We start from the raw sequence: 24,008 nt of genomic DNA on the forward strand, positions 1-24,008 counted from the left end.
CAAGGGTTGTGGAGACTGAACACATACCACCTAGGGATCGAGACAACATCGGAGACGAAAAAGACTGTACAGAGAAATACTTTGAATTGAATGAGGGAACGGTGAAGAGTGGCTGCACACTTTGGGAAGTATAAAACCGTAGTTAGGGGCAGGGCAGAGGTGGCAATAAGGTGATTTTGGAAAGAAAGATGGGAAAAGCTGGAGACACTAGAAGAAGAGGTGGCTAGGATAGAAAAGAGGCACGTAGACGAACAAACAAAAGAATCTAAAATAGAGATGCTAAAAGTCACCAGGCAATGCATAGCAGTGGTGAAGGACGAGACAAAAAAGGCATTCTGGGCGACGAAAGCCAAAGTGTATGAACTCGGGTCCAAAGGTGGAAGGATACATGCATGGTTGGAGAAAAGGGAGGAGGAGTCCAGATGGGTTAGGGGCAATGTTCTGCCTAAACTGTGTGCATGTGTACTTGCGCAGCCTCCACGAGTTTTAGCAGTGCGTGCAGACAGTTCCCACCATCTCAAAAATGATTAAGGCACAAGCCACAGCAGTTACCTGACATTGGTTTCTCTCTTAATAAAACTGAATTATAACAACTAGGTATTCTGCTCTGGCCTATTTACATGACCATACTATGCAAGTGTGACCTTAAAAGCCTAAACACAGAAGACACCTTGAAGAGGTTAAAACGATTATAACAAGTGGCTCCATGAGCAGAAGATGTAACTAAGATCTGCCTGCACACCGTAACCAAATACCCTTCCCTTCCAACCCATGATTCCTATACTTGATTCTACTGCACACATACCCCAGCACTGTAACTTCCGCCCCAGGCCGCATTTAGATATTAGTGGACAACCTTGCCTGTGCCTACAAAGGCTTTGCGAAAGGCTACCAGACTTGCACATACATCCACCTGCTTTATGTTTGTTGTAATATGACTCGTGGTGCCTTAGCAAAATCATCAACCACACTATGCAACCCGAGTGTCAGCTCAATATTGGACCCTGACTGTCAGTAAGCAGGTTACTAGGACGTGTAACCTCATCTCATGTTTCCTATTCTTTCTGCACATGCCACACTATGTAACCCGAGTGTCAGCTCAATATTGCATCCTGACTGTCAGTAAGCAGGTTACTAGGACGTGTAACCTCATCCCATGCTTCCTATTCTTTCTGCATATGCCACACTATGTAACCCGAGTGCCAGCTCAAATATTGGACCCTGACTGTCAGTAAGCAGGTTACTAGGATGTGTAACCTCATCCCATGCTTTCTATTCTTTCTGCATATGCCACACTATGCAACCCGAGTGTCAGATCAATATTGGATCCTGACTGTCAGTAAGCAGGTTACTTGGACGTGTAACCTCATCCCATGCTTCCTATTCTTTCTGCATATGCCACACTATGCAACCCGAGTGTCAGCTCAATATTGGATCGGGACTGACAGAAAGCAGGTTACTAGGACGTGTAACCTCATCCCATGCTTCCTATTCTTTCTACATATGCCACACTATTTCACCCGAGTGTCAGCTCAATATTGGATCCTGACTGTCAGTAAGCAGGTTACTAGGACGTGTAACCTCATCCCATGCTTCCTATTCTTTCTGCATATGCTACACTATGTAACCCGAGTGCCAGCTCAAATATTGACCCTAACTGTCAGTAAGGAGGTTACGAGGACGTGTAACATCATCCCATGCTTCCTATTCTTTCTGCATATGCCACACTATGTAACCCGAGTGTCAGCTCAATATTGGATCCTGACTGTCAGTCAGCAGGTTACTAGGACGTGTAACCTCATCCCATGCTTCCTATTCTTTCTACATATGCCACACTATGCAACCCGAGTGTCAGCTCAATATTGGATCCTGACTGTCAGTCAGCAGGTTACTTGGACATGTAACCTCATCCCATGCTTCCTATTCTTTCTGCATATGCCACACTATGTAACCCGAGTGTCAGCTCAATATTGGATCCTGACTGTCAGTAAGCAGGTTACTTGGACATGTAACCTCATCCCATGCTTCCTATTCTTTCTGCATATGCCAAACTATGTAACCTGAGTGCCAGGTCAATACTGGATCCTGACTGTCAGTAAGCAGGTTACTAGGACGTGTAACCTCATCCCATGCTTCCTATTCTTTCTGCACATGCCACACTATTTCACCCGAGTATCACCTCAATATTGGATCCAGACTGTCAGTAAGCAGGTTACTAGGACGTGTAACCGCATCCCATGCTTCCTATTCTTTCTGCATATGCCACACTATGTAACCGGAGTGCCAGCTCAATATTGGATCGTGACTGTCAGAAAGCAGGTTACTAGGATGTGTAACCTCATCCCATGCTTCCCATTCTTTCTACATATGCCACACAATTGCTTTGAAGCAGTGCCCTTGCAAGTTAATGCATTATGACAACCAAATATTATTTTGCCCTCTAAGGACTTTGAGTAGGCAAATGCCATGCTCAGTGTGTCCTACTTTAGCATTGGTAACATGACCCTTTATATGGAGAGAAGCATTGGAATATCATTTACTTGGCATGCAAGGGATGATGGGTATGGACTAGGCCTGCCATTACTCGTGCATAGTATGAGGGCAACAGATATTCAGACCACTAGAACGCTTCTCACAAAATGTGCATCCATTCCAGGTTTTCAGAGTTCCATTGGGCATAGAGCTACAACATGATATGGAAATCTTTGCTCTACAGAACAGTTTCACTGAGCACTTGCATAATCCTACCCATTAACATTAGGGTGGGGTATTTTGCAAACAATCTTGTATGCACTGCAAAATAATTGTGTACATGCGATTCATGACATTTCCGTAAACTGCCCATAATGTCCTATTGAGGCTTTAAATATATTTTGCTTGAAAAGTATGGTGTGTATGTAAATATCCTGGTGGGAGTTTTGCTGCTGCAGTCCTTCATGTTTTACAGAGCCCTGTCAACTAGTACTGGAGGGGCTGGGATGGGTGGGGTGGGGGGTGCACATGAGCACACTCCTTTGGTGTGAAGAACAAATCAGCAACATCGGCAAACAGTAGAGTAAACCGAGGCCCAGGAATTCTGATCACCATATTCTGTGGTGAAGTTATTCTGATGCAATTATTATCCTAATGCAATTCATGAGAGGCGTGTTCCCCTGGCCTTTTCTGACCCGTTCCCTTTAGTTACCATTATCCCATCTGCAAATATTGTATCCTGTCTGAATTTGTTGCCAACCACATCAGTTATGCTAAGTGACATTTGTTTTTTTGTAATACAAACAATGAGTGCTTTTTCCAGTGGCATAAACCGCTTTCTCCGTTCGAGCAGTGTTGGCAAATAAATAGCCACAACTAACCCTATTGTTCATACTAAGCATTCAATATTATTTTTGCGTACACATTGGGCCTCATTACGAGTTTGGCGGTAGCTGGGCCGGTAAAACCGGCATGGCTGCCGCCAAACTTGTCAAAATACCGGCAATGAGGAATTACTGAGGTATTCCGACTTTGCCAGACTCAGTAATTCCTCCATTGCCGGTATATGTCAGCCCCATACCCATTTGAGCCCTGTAGGGCTCAATGAGAATGGGGATGTCGGATGCACCGGCACTGTTTACAACGGTGCCGGTGCATCCGACATGCTGTGCTCACGGCTGCCGCTCTGCCCGGCAGGTCAGACCTGGCGGGCAGCCAGGCACCCGCAAACACATCTCGTAGTATGGTGGTACGGTAGCAACGGTGCCAGTAGCTTACCGCCACCGTTGTTACCGTACCACCATACTTGTAATGAGGCCCATTTTCTCTTAGTAGGAGTACATTTGGTAGGTACTGTGGCCGATCTTGAAGTCTTGAACTGGTTGATGAGCTCTCTTTATAATCGCATATAAGATATTTGATTTTTTAGACTATATCTTTGGAAAAAGTGCTGTAAAATGCACCTTTTTATAATGATTTGTAAAGAATTGCATTGGGTGGGAAGGGGACATTCCCTTCCAAACTCTCTTCAGAGATGATAGCTCACTTACTAGGCATGCTCACAAAGTCGCTTACCTCGTCATTTGTGCACATGGAAAATAATGTGCGCACGAAAGGCAACCATTTTCCCACTCAGAGAAAAGAATTTGAGGGAACGTTAGTTCAGAACATCAGTAATGATGAGGGAACAATCTACACGGAAGGGGGTGAAATAGTAGACGACTTTGCACACTTTTACCAGGGGCTATACAATGCGGTCCCAGGACCTACAGAGATCGTAATTGGGAGATACTTAGATGGGGTAAACCTGTCGCAGGTAGATGAAGAAATGCGACAAGTAATGGATAGAGATGACGATGGAGGAAGTATAAGAGGCAATTAAGAGCTTAAAATCCCGACTGAATTTTGGAAACACATGGGAGACAAAGTCCTCAAGCCAATGTGGGACATGTTCATGGAAGGCTGTGCACAAGGCACACTCCAACGCGACGTGAGAACGGCTACAATAGTGGTTATACACAAAAAAGTAAACCCACCGATAAATATGCCTCGTACCGTTCCATATCTTTGCTGAATGGAGAGGCAAAGGTCCTAGCCAAGATACTAGCAACAAGGCTAGTAGGGGTAATGCACAAGCTAATGAACTCAGGTCAATGTGCTTTTGTTCCAGGAAGAGCAACAAGGATTTTTTAAATATATTTTATCAGGTATTTCTCAAGATATAACAAGTTATTTGCATCGTACATCTCCAATATTTTGCATACAAACATATCTTAATTCCCTGTCCCATCCCAAACCCCTCCCTAACCCCAATACAAACTGTAACTGTAAGCACGGTATATGACTTTACGAGAGTCTGAACCTCTTGGGTCATTGTAGCCTTTGCTAGGGTGAGAAGCACATGGCTTTATTCATGCGTGTCCATCCATGATCACTTGTGAGTGTTAATCTGAGGGTGCTGATTTCAGGGGGGTTTGTCATCTGGGGAAGTGAACAGTTCTTGTACGAGTGTATTCCATGATATGATGTCTTCAGAGCTTTCTCTTCTGCCTGTTTGAAGTGCTTCATACCATACTGCTGCCTCTGCCATGGACCATCTTTCCAGATCATTCCACCACGCCTCTATACTCAGCCCTTTTTTAGTCTTCCATGTCATCGCTATTCTCCTTTTGGCCAGTACCCATGCCAGATCTATCATTTTCCTCACTGCTCTATCACTTCTGGGGTATTTGTAGATCCCTAGGAGACATGCTTCTGCTCTCCATTCCTGGCACTTTATCCCTCGTTGTCGTAATCGTTTTTCAATTTCCTGCCAGTATTCGCGGATTTCTGAGCAGGACCAGAACATGTGTCCCAAATCTGCTTTTTCTTCCCCACATCTTGGGCAGCTCTTTATTCCTGCCCCGGGAAATTGCAATATTTCTTGGGGTGTCATGTACGCCACGTGAAATATGTAGAATTGGGTGAATTTCAGCCTAGCGTTTCTCAAAACTATCTATGGGGTATAGCATTGCCTTAGACCACTCCTCTTCTGTAATTTCCCTTCCTACCTCTAAATCCCATGGCCGCTTCCCTCTGTTTAAGTCTTTGGGTATTGCTTCCAACAATGCCTGGTATATTCTGGAGACCATGTGTCCTCCCTCAGATATATCATATAGGAAGAGCAACAAGGATGAACCTAAGAAGGATACCTAACACTTTAGCATTATTGGACTCGTTGGAGGGTCCCCTGGCAATAATGGCACTAAACTCAGAGAAGGCCTTTGATTCTGTGTGATGGGAATTCCTGTGGGCAGCAATGGAAAAGTTAGGCCTGGGCCCCAACTTCATGAAAGTTAGAGTGAATGGGCACACATCCCGTATCTTCCCGCTCCAGAGGGGCGCGAGACAAGGATGTCCACTGTCACCGCTGCTATTCCTCATAGCAATCGAACCACTAGCCGAGCGCATTAGAGGGGATTCAACAATTGAAGGGTTCCGATGGCCCAGGAACTGGGAAGATAAAATCTCTCTATATGCAGACGATCTTCTGATATATCTAGGGGATCCCAGAAGAACGGGCCCGAGGGGAATGGATACCATACAGGAGTTTGGAATTTACCGTGGTCTCGAGAGTTAATTGGGAGAAATCAGTCATAATACCAGTACAGGGGGGAAAGATGCAGTCCATGAGGAATGCCCCCTCTGGGTGGAGCAAGGGGGATTTAAGTATCTGGGTGTATTAGTGCAAAAGGAAGAACATGGGTTTCTTTAAAATAATCTAGAACCAATAAATCGCAGACTACAAGAAGACGCTGAACATTGGGCTAACCTACCTATAACACTGCTCGGAAGGGTCAATTTATTAAAAATGATGGCACTGCCCAGACTGCTATATGTCTTGCAGAACACTTCGGTGAAAACACCCGAGATACAGTTCACAAGGATCGAAGCTATAATTAGAGGACTATTATGGGGTGCCAAGAATCCACGCATAGCACTGCGGATGCTCTCAAAAGCGGTATGTGAAGGAGGGGTAGGACTGCCGGATATATGGAAATACTACTGGGCGGCCCATCTGCTGGTAGCAAATGAGTGGTTATTTGGAGGAGAAAATCTAGCTCACACAAGACTGGAACTGTCACGAATGGAAGGCCGAACACCCTTACAGATACTGTACGGAAGCTGGGGGAAGGGTGCTCTTCCCCAGCTGGACCGAGATTGGTGCAGATCAGGAAGGAAGTCACACACGCAATGGGATGGAAGGGGAAAGCTACCAGACAGTCCCCAATGTGGGAAAATCCCAATATTAAAGAGATACAAAAGCTAGGGAGGCAGCCACATAAGGTGGAAAAGGAAATATGCAGACTGGGAGATATAGTGGTTAATAGAGAGATAACCCATTCCAACAATGCAGGAAAAATATGGACTCGGCCCAGAAGAATTCTTCACATACATGAGACTAAAACACGCTGTAGAAGCTCAATTTGGAGGGGAATTGGACTTCATCGAACACACATTCATGGAGATTAATCTGTTTACAGAGAAAATCGAGGGGAAAGGGATAACAGCACTATATCAAGTCATAAATAAAAACACATCCCCCCCATGACACACCTGAAAGGGAGATGGGAAAGAGACCCAGGAACAATAAAGGAGGAAAAATTGATGGCCGGTGTCTCAAATGTGGAAGGGAAGTGGGAACATTCCTAAAATGATGTTACTGCATATAAGAGGGGAGTGTGAAGGAAGTAAAGGGGAAGAGACACTGATGCACATACCATCAATGGTGGTAAAAGGGACCTAGTGGCAAAATGGGAGACCTAGGAAATGCCCACATTGGGAACCTGAGAGATTGGAATGGACCATTGCAGCAGAATGGAGGAGACCACGTACAGGAATAAGTGGGGTCCATGAGGAAGTGTCAGAAGATATGGGGGAAATGGGACATGGATGCCTGAGAGAAGGGGCACACCTGTACAAGATACTACAGGAGGGGGGAGGCAGGGGATCGAGGGCAAGGGAAGGAAGGGGTAGAATGAGGGAGAGGAAGGAGGAATGGGATGGGACGATTGGTCAACACTAAAAGAAATGTGTATTTGAACAAGGATATGATGAATAATGTTGGAATATGGAAAAAACTTAATAAAAACTGGTTTATAAAAAAAAGGAAATCATTGGCAATCGGTAATTCACGTGTGTTAGGTTTATGATTTTAAGAGTTATTGAGAGGAAACCACTACAGATGTTACATGTAAGATATGTTATGATAGTTAATATAATAATCAGAAATGTAATATGTGTCTTGTTTGTTTGAATCTATTTTTTAGGGAACCATTATGAAACAGAGAGAGAAAATCCTTAGTACATTTGATCACTTGAAGCAGCTTCTGGAGAAGGAGAAACAGCAGCTGCTCAGCAGACTGGAGAAGGAGCAAGAGGAGAAGATGAAGAAGATTCAGGGGAAACTGACCCGACTGGAGGAACAACAAAGCACCCACAGGAGCCTGATCACAGAACTGGAGAGGAAGTTGCAGCAACAGGACGTGGATCTTCTGAAGGTGAGAGGGGATCAGAAACCTATAGAACTAGATCAGCAATCCTCCCACAGGGGCCTGATCCCAGAGATAGAACAGAGGTGTCAGCAGCAGGACAGGGAGCTACTGAAGGTGAGACAGGATCAGGGATCTATGGACCTGTAGGAGCAGCAATCCACTACTGGAGCCTGATCCCAGAGATAGAACAGAGGTGTCAGCAGCAGGACAGGTATGGAGCTACTGAAGGTGAGGCAGGAATCTATAGACCTGTAGGAGCAGCGATCCACTGCCAGAGACCTGAACACAGAGCTGGAGAGTAAGGGCCAGCAACAGGACGTGGATCTACTGAAGGTGAGAGGGGATCAGAAACCTATAGAACTAGAGCAGCAATCCACCCACAGGGGCCTGATCCCAGAGATAGAACAGAGGTATCAGCAGCAGGATACGGAACTACAGAGGGTGAGACAGGATCAGGGATCTATGGACCTGTAGGAGCAGCAATCCACTGCCAGGGACCTGATCCCAGATATAGAACAGAGGTGTCAGCAGCAGGACAGGGAGCTACTGAAGGTGAGACAGGAATCTATAGACCTGTAGGAGCAGCGATCCACTGCCAGGGACCTGACCACAGAGCTGGTGAGGAAGTGCCAGCAACAGGACGTGGATCTACTGAAGGTGAGAGGGGATCAGAAACGTATAGAACTAGAGCAGCAATCCACCCACGGGGCCTGATCCCAGAGCTAGAACAGAGGTATCGGCAGCAGGAGAGGGAGCTACAGAGGGTTAGACGCGATAAGGGATCTATCGCTTACCAGGTGTAAGCATTTCCTCCATAGGGATGTCATATCAGCACTATAGGGGATCAGACAGATATAGAACCAGAAGTACAGCATTTCCTCCATAGGGACGTCCTATCAGCACTATAGGGGATCAGACAGATATAGAACCAGAAGTATAGCATTTCCTCCATAGGGACGTCCTATCAGCACTATAGGGGATCAGACAGATACAGAACCAGAAGTACAGCATTTCCTCCATAGGGATGTCATATCAGCACTATAGGGGATCAGAAAGATATAGAACCAGAAGTACAGCATTTCCTCCATAGGGACGTCATATCAGCACTATAGGGGAAGTGTCAACAGCATGACGATACAATAAGATCACCCCTTGAACTTCCTTGATAGCAACTCAGGAGATGTATAAAAACCCATCTGTTGGCAACTGGATCCAGAAGAAAGCATTTGGAAATAGTCAGCAGGAATGTACACCAGAGCACTACCTTTAAGTGAAGAACTCACAACTGCAGAGGATAATTGCAGCAAGGGTGGGATATCTCACTCGCTCCATGCCAGCTTCCATTAAACACAGCTGTGGTTTTTGGACAGTGAGGTATTGTAACCAAAATATATATGAATGTAATTATGTATATCGAGATATTAAACAATAACATTAAAAATGTAATCAATACAATATAATCACCACTAGAATTTCCTTCATAGCAATTTAGTAGATGCTCAAAAAAACTCCATTGCTAGTAAATTGATAAGATAGCAAACATCTGCAAATGGTTTCTACTGGTCCTACTTGCTTACATACAATATCATATATAAAATGCTTAAGATGTCAGTGCAAAAACAGTTCACACTTTCACCAGTAGATGGCAGAAAAGTGTAATGGTGATGGTCTGTAATGCAATGAGCAAGAGACTGATGTAGGAGGGAAAGTCCAGTTTCTATTAACTCTATACTGCCTGTTATTACCCTGGCCCCACCTCTCATCGGTCTCTCTTGTCCCTCCGATCCTGCAGTCCTTGGACCGCCCAAGGGTAGCACTGCAATGGGTCTCATCTCACTATTGGTCTCCTGATACAGTGCATCTCTCATCCTCTCCACACTTTTGTCTACATGCAGGATGTAAGGGTGCTGGAGATCTGCGTATCCCGGGGCTGTGTGGTGAGGTTCCACTTGCTCTCCTCAAAGGTCTGCCGACATCTGTCTATCCATCTCTCACCAAATGTGCCCCAAGGATGATGTTAATGTTGTGGGACTGATGATACTCCTTTTACTCTTCTGGGTGGACTAATATCCCTTGGTGAGGTCCCCAAGCGGTCGAGTGATTTTTGGCAAATCTTTCCACGAACCTCCAGTGGTATTTGCAGAACTACAGGTAACGCTGCAGCTTGCAGTGAGGACTCTCACTGCTGTTGACGTTGGACCTGTCCACGGCCTTTGACACGGTTGATCATCGTATCCTGCTTGACCGCTTACGAGCAGTAGGCAGGATCTCTGAACATGCCATCAGGTGGTTTAACTCATTTTTCGCCAATTGTCAACAACAAGTCAAATTTAGGGAATATATATCGGAGCCCATCGGGATGGGGTGTGGAGTCCCACAAAGGTCTTCGCGATCACCCATCCTTTTTAATTTGTATCTGCGACCAATGATGGAGATTTTGAAGAGGCATGGTGTGAATTACCATTCCTATGCCGACGACACGCAGCTCTTTTTAAAGTTGGTGACATAGAGGATACCTTTCATAAGGTTAAGCAGTGTCTGGAGGATGTTAGCAAATGGATGTCTGAAAACCAATTACAATTGAACAACATTTGTTGATTTATTTTTCCTTCAGTAATTCACACATTGTTTGTCACTCTTGTGACCAACATATTCTCTGCTAAAACTTCATATGTAGTACAGAGTATGTGATATACTTTTATTCCATTAGTACCGACACGTGTTTCAACCTTTGAGGTCTTTCTCAAGGCTGCATATTAGTGACATGAGTGACAGTGTGCATGGTGAGTGGTGATAGAGGAACATCCATAATTATTACATTAAAGCCCATAATTGGTTGTCAGTATTTGACGGTGAGACCATAGTTGACAAGTTCATAAACAATGTTAATAGTCCCGTGACATTTGTCAGGTGTGACATATTAGCAATGCATTTGTGTGTGTGTTAGTTGGTCACATGGGTTAAATTGCCATTGCATTTTACCATTTTCAGTCAGTTATAGTCATATTATACAATTGTTATTGTTTCATTCCATTATTAGCAAAATGCAATGGGGAACATTTTTTGATTAGTTTGGGGAGGTAAAATGGGAGAGAAAAAGAGAGAAATTGCTCTTTAGTTGCCTTATTTGTTGGTCTAATTAAGATTTGCCTAAGCTTATGAGGTTGGTTGAGTAAAGCTTACCAAATGTAGGGTTAGTGTGTTTCCCGGATGGTTGGAATTGAATTCCTATGTTCAGCAATGGTAGAGGGTGAAACCTATGTGGAAAGAGATTGAGGTAGTAATGAATTCTCCTATCTTGGTCCTAATGCTAATAATTCCAAGGTTGGCTCTGGTTTCTTGGTGCCTCCATTAGGTGCAATTCACCAGATTTAAGAGAAAGGGGGCACAAGGCCCTGTCATGCCACCGATCAGTGTGGCTGTGCTCGTGGGTTAGTTAGCTAGGGAGGTAGCGTGCCAACATAATGCAGTGGTAAGTAACTATCCAGTGCCCAGTACATACAGTATGAGGAGGGTCCTCCATAGCGTTAATGGGGTTCCATGGTGCGTTAACCTATCGCTCCTGTGGAGAGGATCTTGTGTGCCCGACCGATGCAGTGAATGCTATTTAACCAGCAATCAATATTAACAATGTGTGGAAGTTCCTTCATGACGTTTTTTGCGCATTAGAATAAATGGTCCTGTGCTGATGTAAGTGTGTTGCCCACTCCCGTTAGTTTGTGGGCGCCTCTATACTGTAGAAATAGGCCCATTATCTTGCCCAAATAGTTGAATGTAGCCCCAATGATTATGGCATAAATGCTGTGCTGGTTCAGCTTCACGTAGGTCATAAAAAACACACGTGGTTTTAAATAGTGTGGTTTTCAATTCATCACTTGCCTATAAGCGCTGTAATCATTAGCGTTGCATAAATGACAAGGTGCCTCCTTAATTTGAGAGTTCCAAGGTACCAGTGTTACATATCCAGTGCTCAGTACATACAGAATGAGGAGAGTCCTCCATAGCATTATTGGGGTTCCATAGTGCGTTAAACTATTGCTCCTGTGCAGAGGAACTTGCATGCCCGAGCGATGCAGTGAATACTATGTAACCAGCAATCAATATTTACAATGCGCGGATGTTCCTTCATGGCGTTTTTTTGGGGGGGTCCCAGGTGTGTTAAATTAAGTGGTTCTGTGCTGAGGCAAGAGTGTTGCCCACTCCCGTTAGTACGTGTCAGTTTCAGTAAAAGGTTAGGTTGTTGTGGGCACCACTATACTGTAGAAGTAGGCCCATTATCTTGCCCAAATAGTTGAATGTAGACCCAGTGATTATGGCATAAATGCTGTGTTGGTTCAGCTTCACGTAGGTTACAAAAAACAACACATGGTTTTAAGGAGTGTGGTTTTCAATTTATCGCTTGCCTGTAAGCGCTGTAATCCTTAGCGTTGCAAAATGACAAGGTGCATATATTAGTGCCCCTTTCCTAGTGCATGTTGACGTGTGTGCGACGTGACTTGTTAAAAAGGTGAAGGAGAGAAAGGGGTTGCAATGGACACAAACTTCAGTAAAGTTAGGTTAGGTCTCTATCATAGGGAGGATCTCTAGTTGTTACCAAATGGCGCTTTTAAATAAACTACATGTTGGGCCCCGAATTGTTGGCAGTCTTACCTCTTACTCTCGAGTGAGTGTCCGTGTAGTCTCCTGGTCTCGTGGTGATATGCTTCAGTGAGCGGCACCGCAAGACTGCAAGAATGCCACCATTAAAGTGTAAGCTGCCCATCCATTGGTCCCAGGCAAAAAGCGTTCCTATTGGTCAATGACCAGCTGCATGGGATGAGCCAATGATGCGGCTCAATTGCTCCCCTCATTGCACTGGGTAGTAATTGGGGCCCATTTGTGCAAGGAAGGCAAGGTTTTGGAAAATCCCCTTATCGTATTAGAAAAAGGGGAGAGAAAAGAGAGAGGAATTGTGTTCTGTTTGGAATACTCATTAGTTTCAAACACGGCTCCTCCGGTGCCTTGTTTCAAAATATTTGTAATAAAATTGCAAACATGATGTGCATCACAATACGGGTGTTTGGGTGTTCCATTAGTCACACAAAGAAGGTGTTCCATAGACCCATGGTGAAACCTAACACTGCGTAATTGAATGGGTCAGTAATTTGTGTCTGTGGCCACACTAGATGGTGGGTCAACATCTCTAGTGATTGCTGTCGTTAAGTGGTCTCTGAAGAAAGGTTCACATTGTAAATGGGGGCATATATGACATGTCCTCTCCACTGGTGACCAGCCAGAGGAGGCTTAAGGTGTTCTCAAGGAGGTTAATATATAAGTTCTGGCCTGATGATTTCCAGACCCACGAATCTGACGTCCTCCTTTCTCTCCAGTTGGTGTTGTTCCTGCCAGTGTTGTGCCAGGGGGAATTTGGCATCCTGTGACTTCAGTGATCCTAGATGTTCACGTATCCTTACTCGCAGTTCCCTGATCGTACTGCCTATATAGATGAATTTGCATACACATTTTATTATATATTTAACATACTTGGTTTTGCTATTCACAAAGTCTGTTATATTATGTTTGAGGTTGTCTCGAAAGATTAATGTTTTGGTGTCCTGAGCAAAACTGCACATAGAGCATGTGCCACATTTTTTAAAAACATTTTGGTTTTGCTGCTGATAGCCAGTTATCCCTTCTTGTTCCTCCGTTCTCATATATGATGGGCTCAATAATGTCTTTAATGTTGGTGCTCTGCTGTAAACCATGAGTGGTTTGTCCGTTATCCATGTTCTTAAATCCTCATCGATTTGGAGTAGGTGCCAGTGTTTGGCTAGAATCTTCTGGATCTTGTGGCTCTCTTGTTGATATTGCGTGATATATCTTAATTTGTTGTCAATGCTCTTGGTCCGATCTTTTGGCTTGAGTAAATTCTTCCTTGATGTGTGTTCAGCTTTCTTGAAGGCTGTTGTTATGGGCTCTTGCAGGTAACCTCTTTGCGTGAAGCGCTCTCCGAGTAGTTCATTGTGAATGCTGTCTCATTGTTACAGTTCCTTCACGCTCTTGTATACTCACCTTTTGGAATATTGTTGATTGTTGCTTTTCTGATGGCAACTAGTTGCATGTAACAGAGTTTACTTCGGTTGGTTTCCTAAACGTCCTAGTGAGGATTGTGCCTTGTTTGACTGAGATGTTCAAGTCTAGGAATTCTATTTGCTCAGCACTATGCGTTCCTGTGAATTCTATTCCGAACTGGTTCTTGTTCAGATATTCCTTAAAGTCAGCTAATTGTAGCTCAGTACCTGACCATATAATTAGTACATCATCTATAAATCTGTGCCATGCATGTACATGTGCCATAAAGTCCTTGTTGCAGAAGACATGCACCTGTTCAAGTGATTCATAAATAGGCTTGCAAGAGATGGTGCATACGTAGCCCCCATTGCTATCCCCTTGGTTTGGCGGTAAAAGGTTCCATTGAATAGGAAGATAGTGTTGTTAAGTGTGAACTCCAAAAACTCCTTGGTCATTTCTATGTGGGAGTAGTAGGATGCCGACGTTTTGCGAAATGTGTAGTCCACCGCTTTCAGTACCAGATGGTGTTCAATTGACGTGTATAGCGCTTTCACATCCAATGTCACAAATAGGTACTCTTCCTTCCAATCCATTTCTTCCAAAATCTGTAGGGTATTCATACTGTCCCTGAGGTATGCGGGTATCTTGCTGACCTCAGGTCCCAGAACATTGTTAATGTACTTGGCGAATGCCTCCGTTATCCAACCTATAGCACTTAGTATTGGCCTGCCCTCTGGGATGGTGTCAACCGTCTTGTATACCTTTGGCAGGAAGTAAATTGTAGGTATAGGTGGTTGTTTGGGTTTCAAATAGTCATGCTCGTCTTCCGTGAGTTGTTGTCATGAGCACTGCTCCCGAGGAGCCAGGACAGGTCCAGCATCCTCGGAAGCAGGCCCGCCTTTCATTCTTCCGGACCCAGCAGGCCCCTTCAGGGGCCCTTTGGACCGTGTCCTGGCGCCTTTGGCGCCAGGCTCATAAAGGGTTTCAGTCCCGGCGCCATAGGCGCCGGGCTCATATGGGTAAACCATGTCATAATGCTTGGGTGGACTTACCTGGGGCAGACCATGCTGCATACTCACCCAGAGCAACCCAGTCAGGCTGAATTTCCCAGCCAGCAGGGCTGGGAGGAACTACTTCCTCAAATCAGGAACTCTTTTCTTACCTGGGTGGGGCTGGAGGAAGAACATGCACCAAAGCTCTGCTACACTATTTAAACCACGCCCGATGGATTTCACGTGCTTCGCGTTATTCTGCAGCAGCAGCAGGACGCTCACCGTGTCGGCTCCTGCATTCCTGGTCCGGATACATCCTCAGCTTCCCGAGCAGCAACCTGGGGTTAAAAAAAACACACCGGAATTCATGCGTACCTGAATTCAACCTCCAGAATCCAGTCTCCGAGATCTGCAAAGAAAAGTTCAAGGTTAGAAAACGTGCAAAACGCCCGCAGCCGCGCTCGCTTACCTTATCCATCCTTGATCACTCCAAGGCTCACCGCGGCCTTCACTCCGACAGCATCCCAGCACCTGAAAGGGAAAAAGACATTTTTTAAGGCGCCCATTAGGATAAGGCCACATTTCAGTTATACTTACCGGACTCCGCACGTGCAGCAACGGCGGCATCGTCCACAGCATCCCAGCACTTGAAAGGAAAAAAGACATTGTTTAAAGGCGTCCATTAGGATAAGGTCACGTTTCAGTTATACTTACCGGACTCCGCACGTGCAGCAACGGCGGCATCGTCCACAGCATCCCAGCACCTGAAAGGGAAAAAGACATTGTTACAGGTGCCATTTTGGAAAAGACCATAGTTCTATTATACTCACGTGTCTCCGCACGTGCAACTGCAAAAGCATCGCCCAACGGAGTCTCAGCATCTAAAGACTATTACAAAGGGACTCTAACCTGCACATTGAATTCGTCCAGTGACGTAACTGGACTCCATGCGCCCCTGCACCAGAAGCAGGATGGAGAGCTCACCTTCACCAAGCCAAAGGTAAGAGCTCGCTGAGACTTGTTGGAAGCCTAGAAGAGGGAGAAGCAAGACTGGGGGGAACCTCATCCTTTCACTTGGGTATTTACCCCTTTTTTTCCCATCTACAGCAAAATACCTCACAAACCAGGCAGTTCGTATTCGGAGGTCCCACCCTCAGCGCATCCCGAACCCAGGGTCGCAGTCCAGCCTGAGTCAGCGCCTCCGTAGGAACCAGGTGAGCGTTACAGAATGCGAAGACTACCAAAAATTTCCTACCCAGGCGCTATGGAAACTTCTGACACAGACCAGTTGGCCCAGTTGTTGGGTGAATTAAGGGCCGAAGTCCATGCTGCTCGCCAGGAAACAAACACCCTTAGGAGGGAATTGATAGTGTCAAAGGAACGAACTGATGAACTCGCCAGACAGTTATTACAGAGTCAAGCAGGACAAACCCCTCTACCTAACTCAGGGGGGAATTATATTCCAGTGGCCTCAGCCAATCCATTTCAAATCAACATACCTGGAAATGTGCCTTTGGCGCCACCTGAACGCTATTCTGGTGATCCTAAAAGATTTGCAGTATTTATGAATCAGTGCCGTTTGAACTTTCTTTGTAGACCTGCAGCCTTTCTGACGGACCAGACCAAGGTAGCCTTTGTACTTTCGTATCTTAGCGGCAGCGCTGCGGATTGGTCGATCCCTCTAGTTACACAGGACGATCAAATACTTCGTGATTTCCCGGCCTTCCAGGCCAATATGGAAAGACTTTTTGCAAGGCATTCCCAGGGGCAGGCCCTGGACAATGAACTCCTTTCCCTACGACAGGGCAATCAAGATCTTTTGACCTACATTGCATCATTCAATAGGCTAATCGTGGAAACCAGATGGCCCGAGGACAAAAGGATCATGCTTTTTTACAGAGGTTTGCGTGGCGAACTCAAAGACGTCCTTGCCCAGGTAGTGAATCCTCCTCAGGATTGTTCAGAGTACATTGATTTGGTGGTCCAGTTGGATCACAGGCTACAAAATAGAAAGGTGGATCGATCCAGGTTTGAAACACGAGTGTTCCCTAAGTCTCAAAGTTACACCAAGGGAGTAGAAGCCGTCGAACCGATGCAAATTGGGGTTGTAAAGGGCCCCTTAACCCAGAAAGAACGTGACCGGAGACGACAAATGCAACTATGTCTCTATTGTGGGAGTCCTGGGCATTTTCTTCGAGATTGCCCGACGAAACCACCTAAGAAAACAGTGGGAGTCTCTGATAAGAGTTCTGAAAAATCTGAGCCGGGAAACGACCTTGCCCGACAAGTGCAGAGGTCCGCTTGCCGAGCGTAAAAACCAGTTCTTTGACCTCGCATTTCATAATGCCAATGGTCCTCATAAACCCAGAGCAACCGGATCGCTTGCATGCTATTAAGGCATACATTGATAGCGGAGCAGTTGGAAATTATGTGGATCGCGAATTGGCCTCCAGGATGAACCTACCTCTTTGTCCAAAGGTGGTTAGAGATGTCATTACCACAGTGGATGGGACGGAAATTGCCTCCGGACCAGTGACCCATACCACTACTGAAGTGACGATACTAGGCCAAGACGGACATCAGGAGGTAATCGTGTTCGACGTGATCAAGGCTCCTCAATTACAGGTAATTCTAGGGATTCCTTGGTTGGAGAAACACAATCCTCAGATTGATTGGCGAGCAAAGACAATACAGTTCCCAGAGTGTGCAACCACTTGTTATCCTCGACCCAGTATTGGCCTAGCCATAGCAACGGCCGAAGGACCGCAATTGCCTCCAGAGTATCAAGAATTCAGGGATGTCTTCCAGAAGGAACAGGCTAATACCCTGCCTCCCCACAGATCTTATGACTGTCAAATAGACCTGATACCCGGAGCTTCTCCTCCTTGCAGTAGAATTTACGCCCTTACCGAGCCTGAGAATCTTCATTTGCGAAAGTATTTAGACCAGTACCTTGCCAATGGCTTTATCCGTCCGTCGAAGTCCCCTGCATCCTCGGCTCTGTTCTTCGTACCAAAAAAAGAAGGTGACCTTAGAGCCTGTATTGATTATCGCGCTCTGAACCAGATAACTGTAAAAAATCGGTACCCAATACCTCTGATCCCAGAGCTCATTGACCAAGTGAAAAACACCTGTATTTATACTAAGCTAGATCTCCGGGGAGCTTATCACTTGGTACGGGTCAAGGAAGGGGACGAATGGAAGACAGCATTTCGTACCAAGTATGGGCTGTTTGAATATCAAGTTATGCCCTTCGGACTATGCAACGCACCGGCCGCCTTCCAGTATTTCATGAATGATGTCCTCAGAGAACTCATTGATGTCTGCGTTGTTGTCTATATAGATGACATTCTTGTATACTCATCCTCAGAAGCTGACCATCGAAATCATTTCAGAGCGGTCCTTGAAAAACTTCGCCAACATAAACTTTTTGCCAAGCTTGAAAAATGTGTTTTTCATGTCACGGAAGTCAAATTTTTGGGATTCATTCTGTCACCAAAAGGGGTCCACATGGGCTCAAGAAAAGTTGACGCTATCCTCAAATGGCCATCTCCTACTTCCGTGAAAGGCGTTCAAAGCATGCTTGGCTTTGCCAATTTTTACCGCAGATTTATTCCAGAGTTTTCACGAGTGGTACAACCCATCACTGCCCTCTTAAGAAAGAATAAACGCTTCGAATGGTCTGCGGAAGCAGAACAAGCCTTCCAAGAGCTAAAGGCTAAATTTACCTTGGCGCCAATTTTGAAACACCCACGCCCAGACCTCCCCTATATCGTTGAAACCGATGCCTCCAGCTTAGCAATGGGAGCTGTCTTATCACAAAGAGATCCAGAGACTAACCAGCTGCATCCTGTGGCATTCTGGTCTCGGAAGTTGTCGGCACCGGAGATCAACTACACCATTACAGATAAAGAGCTTCTAGCAATTAAATCCGCCTTTAAGGCCTGGCGGCATTATCTTCTTGGGGCCAAACACACAGTCACAGTGATCACAGATCATCGAAATCTGCAGTATTTAAAAACCGCCAAGGCTCAATCTTCCAGACAACTTCGCTGGGCTCTATTCTTTGCTGAATTTGACTTCGTAATCACCTATCGCCCAGGCCACAAGAACGGCAAAGCGGATGCTCTTTCCCGAATTGGAATGGGAGATAACGTTACCAATCCAGAACCTGTACCAATAATTCCTGAGCAAAGAATCGTGGGCCTGATTTCTTCACAATCCATCGAGGATATTGAGGAAAAAACAAAAAACTTGTGACCCCATCTGACTTACAGAATTGGTTACAAAAAGGAAAAGATTTCACCGTAAACAATGATTTGCCTTACTTCAAAGGACGATTATTTCTACCACACACCGATTTACAAGGACTGGTAATCTCCTGCTATCATGATTCTTTAATTGAGGGTCACCCTGGCATTGCCAAAACCACTGAAAAGGTGAAGAGACACTTCTGGTGGCCCTCGTGGAGAAAAGACATTAAAAATTTTGTGATGTCCTGGGGTGTATGCTCTCAAAACAAGGGTCAGAAGAAAAGACCGGCTGGTCTTCTGCAACCATTAGACATTCCACCATGTCCCTGGCATACCCTTTCCATGGACTTCATCACAGACTTACCCTCCTGTTCCGGGTACAACACAATTCTTGTTATTGTAGACTTGTTTTCTAAAATGGCCCACTTTATTCCGCTAAAAGGTTTGCCTTCAGCTTCAGTCCTAGCCAGAGTATTTCTCGAAAACATCGTCCGATTACACGGCTTCCCATCGATAGTAATCTCAGATAGGGGAAGCCAGTTTGTTTCTCACTTTTGGCGCAGCTGTTGTCGATTACCTCAAATCGATGTAAGACTTTCAACCAGCCATCATCCCCAAACCGACGGACAAACCGAGAGAACCAACCAGACTCTCGAGCAATATTTAAGATGCATGCTACAACAGTCGGAGAGCAACTGGAAGGACATCCTTTGGATAGCTGAATATGCATACAACAATTCAGTTCATTCAGGAACCGGGAAGAGTCCCTTCTACATTTTGTATGGTATTCATCCTCGAACTTCCGACCTTGACCCACCTCAAGATCTTGGAACACCCGCCGTGGATCAATTGCATACTGTTATCACCCAAACCTTTAAAGAAGCGACTGCACATCTTCAACGAGCCAAAGAAAGGTACAAAAAGGGAGCAGACCAACACCGGAGCGATGCCCCTCAATACCAGGTTGGAGATCAAGTTTGGCTGTCCACCAAACATTTATCGCTTAAAGGGCCTCGCACCTTCAACCCCAAATACCTGGGACCATATCCAATTACGGCCATAGTTACTCCGGTAGCCGTCAAATTAAAATTGCCAACCCATATGAAAATACATCCTGTATTTCACGTTTCTCTTTTGAAACCCATGCAACCGGGAACCAGATTGACCAGTTCTCCAGAGCCTGTTCAAGTGAATGGAGAACCCGAATTTGAGGTTAAAGATATTTTGGACTCTAAGATCATCAAATCAAAACTATTCTACCTCATCGATTGGAAAGGCTACGGACCTCAGGAGAGATCATGGGAACACTATGACCACGTCCATGCCCCTCGTTTAGTCAGAAAATTTCACCGGACTTTTCCCAATAAACCAAAACTTCCGGGAAGGACAAGTTTGGGAGGGGCCTTGCGGGGGGGTACTGTCATGAGCACTGCTCCTGAGGAGCCAGGACAGGTCCAGCATCCTCGGACGCAGGCCCGCCTTTCATTCTTCCGGACCCAGCAGGCCCCTACAGGGGCCCTTTGGACCGTGTCCTGGCGCCTTTGGCGCCAGGCTCATAAAGGGTTTCAGTCCCGGCGCCATAGGCGCCGGGCTCATATGGGTAAACCATGTCATAATGCTTGGGTGGACTTACCTGAGGCAGACCATGCTGCATACTCACCCAGAGCAACCCAGTCAGGCTGAATTTCCCAGCCAGCAGGGCTGGGAGGAACTACTTCCTCAAATCAGGAACTCTTTTCTTACCTGGGTGGGGCTGGAGGAAGAACATGCACCAAAGCTCTGCTACACTATTTAAACCACGCCCGATGGATTTCACGTGCTTCGCGTTATTCTGCAGCAGCAGCAGGACGCTCACTGTGTCGGCTCCTGCATTCCTGGTCCGGATACATCCTCAGCTTCCCGAGCAGCAACCTGGGGTTAAAAAAAACACACCGGAATTCATACGTACCGGAATTCAACCTCCAGAATCCAGTCTCCGAGATCTGCAAAGAAAAGTTCAAGGTTAGAAAACGTGCAAAACGCCCGCAGCCGCGCTCGCTTACCTTATCCATCCTTGATCACTCCAAGGCTCACCGCGGCCTTCACTCCGACAGCATCCCAGCACCTGAAAGGGAAAAAGACATTGTTTAAGGCGCCCATTAGGATAAGGCCACGTTTCAGTTATACTTACCGGACTCCGCATGTGCAGCAACGACGGCATCGTCCACAGCATCCCAGCACTTGAAAGGAAAAAAGACATTGTTTAAAGGCGTCCATTAGGATAAGGCCAATTTTCAGTTATACTTACCGGACTCCGCACGTGCAGCAACGGCGGCATCGTCCACAGCATCCCAGCACCTGAAAGGGAAAAAGACATTGTTACAGGTGCCATTTTGGAAAAGACCATAGTTCAATTATACTCACGTGTCTCCGCACGTGCAACTGCAACAGCATCGCCCAACGGAGTCTCAGCATCTAAAAACTATTACAAAGGGACTCTAACCTGCACATTGAATTCGTCCAGTGACGTAACTGGACTCCATGCGCCCCTGCACCAGAAGCAGGATGGAGAGCTCACCTTCACCAAGCCAAAGGTAAGAGCTTGCTGAGACTTGTTGGAAGCCTAGAAGAGGGAGAAGCAAGACTGGGGGGGAACCTCATCCTTTCACTTGGGTATTTACCCCTTTTTTTCCCATCTACAGCAAAATACCTCACAAACAAGGCAGTTCATATTCGGAGGTCCCACCGTGAGCGCATCCCGAACCCAGGGTCGCAGTCCAGCCTGAGTCAGTGCCTCCGTAGGAACCAGGTGAGCGTTACAGTTGTCCCCTCTTGTGCCATTTCGTTATCAGTTCCATGGCTTGTTGCTCTATTGTCTGAGTCAGATTGCTTGGTATCTTGCTGTAGCATCCTGGAGTTTGTAAGTGTTGTGTGCCATTTTGATATAATCTTCCTTATCAAGTATCATGATGTTCCCACCTTTGTCAGCCTCTTTGATAATTATAGTTTTGTTCTCCTTCAAAGTTTTGAGGACCTTGACTTCCTCTGGTTTCAAATTGCCTTGGGTATAGTGTTTCCTGGTTTTGGACTTATCCTCCAACTCATGCAGGTCTTTAGTTACTGCTAGTTGAAACATATCAATGGCATTGTCCCCATATAGTACCGGGGTGAATTTGGATTTTTTCCTAAATTCTGGTATATCCAAATTTGATTCTTTAATGTTCAGTTCCTTCAATACAGATGTTTTAGCTATTGTGTCTTCCGTAGTTTCTGTCTCCAAGTTCATCAGTAGGTGAGTATGTTTCAGGTTCTCTAGATCAATGCTGCTTATGATTTGGTATTCTGAAGCTGTTGTTTGCCAGTTGACTTTTTTAGCAAAAATGTTTTTCAGTTTCATCTTCCTAGTGAATTTAAAGAGTTCAATGTGTGCTTCCACATGGTCCAGGTTTGCTGTCGGGGCCAATGATAACCCTTTGTTGAAAATGTCAATTTCAGTGTCACTTGGTGTATATTTGGATAGATTCTGTACCAAGTTTACCTTCTTGAGCTTCGTTGCTCCAGTTGTGTCTTTGATCTGGTGAGCATAACTGCGTTTTCTTGCTCTTTGCTTAGGTTTCTTGATCCCTCCTCTCGTGCCTCTCGTGGTTGGTTTACTCTTGGTGCTTGGTTTCCCACTAAAGGGTCCTGGAATCTCACCTTCTTGGTGTTTTGCAGTGTTTTGGTACCCTTCAGATATCTTTTGATCTCTCGTGGTTGGTTTCCTCTTGGTGGTTGGTTTCCCACTAAAGGGTCCTGGAATCTCACCATCTTGGTGTTTTGCAGTGTTTTGGTACCCTTCAGATATCTTTTGATCTCTCGTGGTTGGTTTCCTCTTGGTGCTTGGTTTCCCACTAAAGTGTCCTGGAATCTCACCTTCTTGGTGTTTTGCAGTGTTTTGGTACCCTTCTGATATCTTTTGTTCTTATCTAAAAAACAATATCCTTTGGTATAGCTTGGTTCCGCAGTGGCTGTTTCCCCAGAATTATTTTCCAGGTTTGTCTCCGGTTCATTTTGTACAGTGTCTGTTGTTACTGTGGCGGGGTCCGATTCCTCATTGTTAGTTATCCAAAACAAGCGCTGAAACATACACTCGGCGGATGTCCACGGTACGTCGAAACTTAAACAAATATATACTTTTTAAAGCATGTGTCGAAAACATTTTAAAAACCAAATCCAACAAAATCAATGGATCTTTCCACGCCCGTTGATAGCACGTTGAAAGACACACATTGCACGCCTTCAACTTCTACCTTGACAGAAGCTCTACACTCTCAGGGCAAGGATCCCACAGATGCTTTTTATTTTCAAGATGTCCCCATCTCTAGTCAGTGGACATGGGAAAGGTTTGAAAGGACCATGAAACAAATGTCATGCTTTGTAGACTTTATGGACAAGCACCCTGACCAATTTACAGACCCACAGGTGGCAGGAGAACCTCCTGTTAGAACACAAAGGTTAAACTCATTGCACCCCCCTGACACATCTTCGACTCAGACTGCCCCTACACATGGCCAGGACACATTAGATGATTTATACATCGTTGATAAACAACAATAGGGAGACCAAAATTCTCCAGATGTCCAATTCACAAAGGATCAATAGTATGATGATGATGTTTGTTTGTTTGTTTGTTTATTGATTTTGTATGGCGTGCCAAACCCAAAGGTAACAGGGCGCCACAGAGAACA

At 45.5% G+C, this 24,008-nt stretch overlaps 1 protein-coding gene across 1 annotated transcript in view; it reads left to right on the top strand.

Moving 5' to 3' along the window:
* Nucleotides 1-24,008, top strand: part of LOC138520559 (uncharacterized) — a 297,694-nt gene that overhangs the window by 108,920 nt on the left and 164,766 nt on the right. The window contains exon 8 of the mRNA XM_069632900.1: nt 7,782-8,012. Coding sequence (XP_069489001.1) covers nt 7,782-8,012 — 231 coding nt within the window. The remainder of the gene's footprint in view (nt 1-7,781; nt 8,013-24,008) is intronic.

The sequence above is a fragment of the Ambystoma mexicanum genome, chromosome 13 (assembly GCF_040938575.1).
Source record: "Ambystoma mexicanum isolate Mex_15411 chromosome 13, UKY_AmexF1_1, whole genome shotgun sequence".
NCBI lineage: Eukaryota > Metazoa > Chordata > Amphibia > Caudata > Ambystomatidae > Ambystoma > Ambystoma mexicanum.